General features: G+C 35.1%; 1 protein-coding gene across 1 annotated transcript; it reads left to right on the top strand.

The window, feature by feature from the left end:
• The first annotated feature begins 4,303 nt into the window (after positions 1 to 4,303).
• LOC142522498 (CBL-interacting serine/threonine-protein kinase 12-like) lies at positions 4,304 to 6,177 on the top strand. The gene has a single exon (XM_075625935.1). It carries the CDS (start codon positions 4,475 to 4,477, stop codon positions 5,888 to 5,890), a length of 1,416 nt encoding a protein of 471 aa, XP_075482050.1. The 5' UTR covers positions 4,304 to 4,474; the 3' UTR covers positions 5,891 to 6,177.
• The last annotated feature ends 2,745 nt before the right edge of the window (positions 6,178 to 8,922 follow it).

Genomic DNA, 8,922 nt, shown 5'->3' with positions numbered 1-8,922 from the left:
GAGGTGGAGTGGAAATATGACAGAGATTCACCTTCCCTTGCTGTTGATTCTGCTTATACTTCGGATGACTGGGAGGATAACCATGAAGCTTGTAGCATCGATCAATAGTGTGACCAGTAGCTTCACAATGAGAACAAACGAGCTTATCACGTTTACCGCCCTTAGAATTATAGGAATACTTTCCAGGCGTTGAAGAAGCAGACACAAAATGATGTTGCTCGCCAGTAGTGGAAAAATTTCCTTGAGTAATAGATCGTTGACGTTCCTCTTGTACAACTAAGGAGAAAACCTTCGAAATGCTCGGTAAAGGATCCATCATCAAAATCTGAGCTCGGATCTGAGAATAGGACTCATTTAGTCCCATCAAAAAAATCACACAATCTTGAGTCTGATAAGCTGTCCATTCCTTCATCGAACCACAAGTGCACACAGACACTGGTTGAAAATCCCGCAGCTCATCCCATAGAGTACGAATACGAGTATAATATGCACTTACATCTAGTGTGCCTTGCTATAGAGCTGATAACAGCTTCTTGATCTGAAAAATACGCGGAGCATTACTCTGAAGGAAACGATCACGAAGATCTGTCCACATTTCTCGAGCAGTGGAGAGGTACATGAGACTATCCGCGATTTCTCGAGTCACAGAGTTTAAAAGCCAGGAAACAACCATGCTGTTACACCGCATCCAAGCCCCAAACAGAAGATCATCAGCTGGAGGTCGAGAAATTGTGCCATCGACAAAACCTAATTTGTGCTTCGCCGTCAACGCCATCGACATAGCACGCTGCCAGATGTTATAATTGGAGCCTGTAAGGGAATGCGAAACCAGAATCATGCCAGGATGATCTCCATTCTGGAGATAAAATGGACTGCAGACGTCTTCAATCGCCGGACGAGCGAATGGAGGAACAACTTGTTGATTCACTTTCACCATGGAGAGGAATCGAGATTTTGAAAAAAAAATCACAGCGGAGCAAAGTTTTGCTCTGATACCATATTAGCAGAAATGGCGGAAGCCATGGAAGAAAGCTAAGAAGATATTAGCTCAAAATGAAAATTAAATTGAGTTACAAGATCGCAGGGCTTATGTAGGACTAAGCTTATATACCTCTATGACTTGTGCTTACGTGTCAAGTGTGAGTGGGTACATGTGTATTATTTATGTGTATCCTAATAATACTTTCATATTAAATATATAATAAAAAATAAAATAATTTCAATCCAAAAATTTTATAAACTAAAATTATAGATAATGTATAAATTAGTTGGTTTAAAAAAAAATATTATCAATTATACATATATTTTTTATATTTAAAATATATAGACATATTTTAGCGAGACGAGTCTGAGACGGGTTTGACCAAACTCGAGACCCGCTTGTAGATCCTTTAGGCCAAGTCTAAACCCGTCTGGAACCCGCTTGTAGACTCGCTAGGCTGGGTCTAAACCCGTCTCATACATCGCTAAGTTTAGATCAGACCTATTGCTATCTCTAGTTCAAAGTACTTGGCCTTGGATTTTTATTTTATTTTATTTTTTTGAGTTTAGTGCATTGAAACGGACCTTTTATTGATTGAATGGGCCGAGGCTTAACCACCCAAATTTCAAGTGTCTGGCTCATTATTAATAAATTATTATTACCCTGGTCAATTCAAGTAGGGGAGTGCAGATGGTAAAAATTATGGATAAAAAATTACTAAATTGGACTTGATAACAAAATTAGTACATGGATCGTATTAGAAGTATCAAAATCTTTTCTTTTTTACGAGGGGAATTTCTGATTAGTGACTTGTGAATGATAGTATTAGTATAATCTCTTGTTTCTGGAAGAATAGAATTTTTATGAGACGATATCACATATTTATGTCCGAGAGACGAGTCATGCATCTTTATTCACAATACATAAAGTGAAAAATAATATTTTCAAAATAAAAGTAATATTTTTCATAAAACGGGTACCGTCTCACGAATTCATCAGTGAAACTATAAGAGTTATTTATTTCTAGAATATTTTTAAGTCAAACTAGCTATATTTATTTTTCAATAAAATTAAAATAATCGTCTAGAAAATTATTTTATTGTCTTGATATTTATACCATCATTAATCTTTATCATTAAAAAGTAAATTTTAGTTCAAACCGTGACCAAACCAGAATGGAAATAGTCGGAAATAGAAAATCAAAACCGTAATCATGCAATTAGGTTTTGGTTGAAATCGAAATTATCGATCTTTGCTTCATCTAAAAGAAGTAGTAGCTATTATTTATCAGTAGAATTTTGAAATTAAAAGCAATGATTTCGTAAATATCCACGTTATTAATTGCCTATTAATGGTAATGTTCCTTGAAAAAAAAACATAAATAAATTAATGGTAACGTCACTTAGGTTGACGTGGCTCTGAATAAGCAAGCGTCCCCTTTGGTTTGACTTCTCCTTCCGTCTGTAGGATTTTCCATCTCGCCTTAGAAACAGACGGCGTTAACAAGCGATTAAGCGAATATTTAGTATACAAAAGAGCTTCTTCGATCCTCCTCCTTCCGTCTCATATGACCATAGGGTTCGTTTAAACAAATTTTTTTATAAAAGTTATTTTGAAAATAAATATGTGTTTGGTTAATTATTTTATAAAAAAAAGTTTTTAGAGTTGACAAGATATTTGGTTATTCTAAAAACATCAAAAATACATCTCAATTGTTCTTTTAAAAATGTACTTTGCAAACAGTTTTTTAAAATTAGTTTTCAATTTCTTTTACACAAATCTTATCCAAACACATATTTTAAGTTTTTTCACTCATAAAACAATAAATAAAAGTGTTTTAAGCACTTGTGAGCCTGTATTTGATTACTTTTTTCACACATATTAATTTTTTTTTTTTTACATTTTTGGTTTTGTAATTTGCATTGTTTATATTTTGATTAAGAAAAATGTTTGATTTGGTTGGAAAAAAATCTTCTCATTTAGTTATTGCAAGGGAATTATTTGATATGATTTAGCGAGTAAGATAAACGATTGTAGTCGAGAGTTTAATATAGTTACCTAAAGTCGAGTCTATTAAGAAATATTTATGACAATGATTTATTTATTTAATCATATTTAATTTTGTAGTGCCTTTCAAAATTCTATATGATAAATCATGTCGTAAATATTTTAAATTTCCATTTTTTTAAAAAATGGGTACATACTGATTTTTCCAAATTTTATATGAATAAATAGTCATTTTAATGGTCGGAAAATTTTCCTTCTTTTTAGTGGGTTTGTGGTCATTTTCCTTGTCACACGAATACACGAAGCAAATGTGTTGTTTGTGTGACAATGAACTCAAAATAATCAAAACAAATTCAAATCAAACACAGAAAAAATACTTTTGTCGAATTATGTGTACGTAGTTGGTAAGTTTTTGAATAAATTTAAAATTCTTTTGATTTTTCCAGGAAATGACATTAGGGTTTCCCAGTTGAGGCCTTTGAGAATTAAAAAGGTATGACAATCACGTTTCACCTTTCCATTTATTTTAACACCAAAAGTGACGGAAGCACTTGTTATCGTTGCGATAGAAAAACAACGCGTGTGAGACGGTATTACGGATCGTATTTTGTCAGATTTTTTTATATAATAGTATTTATATACATAATATTATTAATCAATTTATTTTATATATTTGTTGTTTTTTTGTATATATTTTTTTAAGGAAATAATAGACTCTAAAACTACGTCGCTTGCATTCATCTCCATAATGACATGTTTGATGTTTCCATCTCGCTGCCTGAAATTATTATTATTTTTTACTTGATGGAGCATAGTCAAGGGAATGCAAGCAAATGGTCCTCCACCTCCTATAATAATTTCGATTCCAAACAGGAAAAAACTTAACATGGAAATTTTATATTGTCGGCATGCTCTTTTATTTTTAAAGAAAGTTCAAATTTTAAAAAAGATGATGAAGAGAAGATAGTAAATAAATGAAAATAAGATTTAAAATTTTCAGAAGACAGAAATTCTTATAATCTATTAATTTTCAACTTATAGATAGAGACAATATATATTTTTTTGTTGACCCAAAATATATAAAAAAAATCAAACTTTAAAAACTCGTGACATCTATTTTTTTACTGTATTCTGAATAAAATCAAATGATCAACGCAGTAGTCAGCAAATTAATATACTGGTACAAGCTCGAAAAGAAAATACTGAGAAAAAAATTAAAAAAAAAAACTAAAAACCTCACCATTCCAACCAAGTATACAAATTTTAAGTTATATAAATTATAATCTATAATTTCGAATAAATGGAAATAAAAGAAACATTTCTATCAAAATTATAGGCCTCACGAATCCACGAGAAGACAACAAAAACAGAACACAGAAACCAACACCAGCTCACAACCTCTCACACAATGGCAAAATTCACCACAATCCTCCATCACCAACATTAATTAGGCCTTTTCATACTTTCAATCCCATTTGGGTTTCCATGGCCGCCGCCGCAACACCCTCCACGTCCACCGCGACGAAACTTACGAAGCAGAAAGAAATTAGCGGACTTCTGTTAGGCCGATATGAAATCGGCAAACTCCTGGGACACGGAACATTCGCGAAAGTATATCACGCCAGGAACGTGAAAACTGGGGAAGGCGTTGCGATTAAGGTGATTGATAAAGAGAAGATCTTGAAAGTTGGGTTGATCGCTCACATCAAGCGCGAAATCTCCATTTTGAGAAGGGTTCGCCACCCCAACATTGTGCAGTTGTTCGAAGTCATGGCAACCAAGTCTAAGATCTTCTTTGTCATGGAATATGTCAAGGGTGGTGAGTTATTCAACAAGGTTGCCAAGGGCAGGCTTAAAGAGGAAGTTGCCAGAAAGTATTTCCAGCAATTGATTTCTGCGGTAGCCTTCTGCCACGCCCGCGGCGTGTATCATCGCGATTTGAAGCCCGAAAACATTTTGCTAGATGAAGATGGGGATCTTAAAGTTTCTGATTTTGGGTTGAGTGCTATTTCCGAGCAGATAAAGCAAGATGGCCTTTTTCATACCTTTTGTGGCACGCCGGCGTATGTGGCGCCGGAGGTGTTGGCTAGAAAGGGATATAACGCGGCCAAGGTTGATATTTGGAGTTGTGGTGTGATTCTGTTTGTTTTGATGGCCGGTTACTTGCCATTCCACGATCAGAATGTTATGTCTATGTATAAGAAGATTTATAAAGGTGAATTCAGGTGTCCGAGGTGGTTTTCACCTGAGTTGATTCGATTTTTGACGCGTTTACTGGACGCGAATCCTGAAACCCGGATCACGATTCCGGAGATCATGAATAATAAGTGGTTCAAGAAGGGGTTTAAGAACGTGAAATTTTACATTGATGATGATAAATTATGTACTGTTAACGACGATACTAATAACGATATTGAATGCTTATCGGATCGGTCTTTGTCCGAATCTGATTCCGAGTTGGAGACCAGAAGGAAGATCACAAGTCTTCCGAGGCCTGCCAGCTTGAATGCCTTCGATATCATTTCATTTTCGCGGGGTTTTGACCTGTCAGGTTTGTTTGAAGAAGGATCAGATGGAGGAGCAAGATTTGTTTCAGGGGCACCGGTGTCAAAAATCATATCAACATTGGAGGAAATTGCGAAAATAGTGAGTTTCACCGTCCGCAAAAAGGATTGTAGAGTGAGTCTTGAAGGATCCCGAGATGGTGCAAAGGGACCCTTAACGATTGCCGCTGAGATATTCGAATTGACACCTTTGTTGAGAGTGGTAGAGGTGAGGAGAAAAGGAGGGGATGGAACGGAATATGAGGATTTCTGTAACCGTGAATTGAAGCCGGGATTGCAAAGCCTTATGCTTGGAAATGTTTCCGATTCTTCTTACTTGCCCTCAAATACAGAGTAGATGAAGGAGAAAGGGAGGGGTCAAATTTTCCTTTTGCCCTCATTAACATTCTGTTGCTTTTGGATGATAAATGCCCGTCTTTTTTCCTTCGTACACGGTACAGTGTACGAAGACCTCTGTACTTGTTTGCTGAATGAAGATCATATCTTTCTTTCGTGTTTTGTTGTTAGATTTTTTCCTTTTCTTTACCCTTTAGAATATTACTATACCACTGTATCGGTTTCTTGATGAATATTTTATGATCCCTTGTATCAAGTAAATAAATAAGGCTACCTTGTTATTGATCATGAGTTGTGACCATGCTTCTTTTTTTAACGGAATAATCGAATTCTTGGTATGCACTTCTCTGTTGTATTTCAAGTTTGAAAATGTTTCTAATGCTGCATAAAATGCATTGGTTTAGGAAAAATTTTGCTTTTGAAGAACTCTTTTACGTTTGTTAGTGTTTTGTTCAACGGCACACTGCTGGACTTTTTCTTGAAAACAATACAATATTGATTTGTGATTGTAAAGATGATGAGTTTGGTTTGAAAGGTATAACAAATTTGTGATTGCGTGGAACAAATTTTGGTTACTCCATCATTCAGAGGCACGATCAATACCTGTTTTGATATATAAGAACACATTAATATTTGGGTTTTTATGGTAAAGTGGATTTCAGATTCCTTGGTGTTGGAATATGGTGATCTAAATTCTGTTTGGTTTAGCTTGAAAAGCTCCTGTCGTGACAAAATTCGCGGGGAAAAAGTTTATGGTCGTAAAAATTAGAAGTATGTGGTGGTAGCGGATGGGCTCATACCCGTAGCCTAACACTGACCTCAGTGATGATTCGGGAACAGAGTCGTAGTCTTTCGACCGATGGAGTTTTATGTTGGCCACAAATTTTACCTCTAAACATGGCCTTCATATGAGAATTTCTTTGTTGCAGGTCCTTATTCTTCTACCTTTTCCTTATTTCCCAAACTTCTTGTTCATTTACAGCATGTTTTAGGATGACACATAAAGAAAGAGACAACCTCGTCTTCTCGATTCGCAGCTCAGCTTATTTGGTATATTTTGTGCTTTTATGCTTTGAAAAGTTCGGTTTGGTGGCCATCACATTTCCTTCAGTTGCATGTATCCAGCTGCATTTGTTTTCTCGACGTGCTTCTGTGTGCGAATAATCTTGTAAATTTGTAATGGCATTAGGTTCAGTGAAGTATAACCCTATATGCTGTATATCGAAAAATAAAACACATGTATGGGGTGTCCAAGTTAGTTGAATAAGTAGACGTTTGACTGATGTTCAAGAGTTCGATCACTCATACCAACACTTTATCAGGCGAATAATTTGACGACGATTGCGTTAAATCAGAAGTTCAATTGAGAATTTTATCTCACAAAACGAAAAAAGCTTCATATATGATAATATTTGTTGTTACAATGGTTGAATATTTGGTGCTAATCCTAACCGTGGAACACTTGTGTGCTACTTTGGAGCAGAACCAAAATTTAATACCGATGAATATTCTTTGCTGATGCGTCGTGGGATTTAATCATTTTCATAATGTTTTGGCTTGATTTCCGACATTTGGGGTCCATTGTAAAACGGGATCCGCATGTACATTGTGAACCACCGCTTCCTTGGGATTTTTTTCCCTCCCTTCGATTGGCAGCGGACAGTTAGTTGGGTACACCTAAAAATAGACCCCAATTCTTATAATGAACATGGGTCCATGGAATATGAATTTTTAACTCTGATCGATGTCAATTCGGGGGTCGGTCCCGTATACGTTACGATTTCAACTTATTTGGTCATACACTTGCCTTTTGAAAGGTTCGGAAAGTTTCGAGACGCGCAGGTTTTGTTGTTTCAAAATGTGTTTGATTTAATTTTATTAATAACGAGTAAGTATTTTAATGTAATTAGCCTTGACATGCTTGGTGGTAAGAGATAATAAAGAATGAAATAATAAATCTAATTTAAATCACTCAATTATTTTTTTCTCTTTAAAAACAGAAAATAAACAAATACGTGGAATATCACTGTTGGCACCGGCCGGTGCCTTATAGTTAAAGAAAACTATAATAATTGAAAGCCCAAACCGACGTGCAAGATTATTATGATTATTATTTTTTCATTGGATTGTGACGAGACATCGAGTTCACCGTCGGTTTTAACAAAATATCTCAGGTCAAAAGAAAAGAAAATCATGTAATCACACTGAATGTTTCATTTGTCATATTACATGGCCGAAGCAATTCCAAATTTCAATTATATATGTGTGTGTATATATATAGTAGGAAGATCCAAAAACAGACCAAGGGCAAAGTAGGAAAAGAAAAAACAGACCAAGGGCAAAGTAGGAAGATCCAAAAACAGACCAACATTTTTGGCTCTATTAGAGAGATTCTTAATAATAGTAAAGTAATATATATGAAACACAAGCCAGCTGAAATTACAATGATAAACAAATAATAAACAAAAATATGAATATTCAAACTGTATAACATTTACTAAAATCGTAGTTACATTGCAACGTATATATAATAAAATTCATTTGAATATTAATCTACCACAGATATTATTTATTCATTTGGGTGCAATAAAATATAAAAATCACTAAGCACAAAAATTCATCGGTATGTATTTCAATGTCAACTTCATCTCTGAAATAATCGTCGGTCACGTCTCGAGAATATATCATCAACATATTTATACTTGGGAAGGAGAATTAGAAGAGACAAATTAATACCAAACGTGAACTCAATTAATAAGAGAGATTTGTGTAAAGCTAAGTCAATTAGTATATAGATTATTTAAAAGGTGACTCTTATCTTTATCATTTATACATATATATTATATTTGAGACTAATACCCTTGTAAGGGTCCGGATAATGGTGACCATTTCCGGGTTAGTGATGACCCGGGTTATCGGTTGAATAGCCCGGATCAGAAGACAGCTGCCCGGGCACTTCTTCTCCACCCGGTTTCTCATACAGGTACCCAGGTAACCAACTACCCAGGCCACCTCGAGAATTGCACCACACTC

This window comes from Primulina tabacum, chromosome 13, assembly GCF_025594145.1.
Source record: "Primulina tabacum isolate GXHZ01 chromosome 13, ASM2559414v2, whole genome shotgun sequence".
In the NCBI taxonomy this organism is placed as follows: Eukaryota; Viridiplantae; Streptophyta; class Magnoliopsida; order Lamiales; family Gesneriaceae; genus Primulina; species Primulina tabacum.
Note: the sequence above shows the minus strand (reverse complement) of the source record. Positions and strands in the feature narration are given on the sequence as shown.

Bases quoted from the DNA above. Each gene is read 5' to 3' on its own strand.
- LOC142522498 (XM_075625935.1), top strand. From the start codon at position 4,475: ATGGCCGCCGCCGCAACACCCTCCACGTCCACCGCGACGAAACTTACG.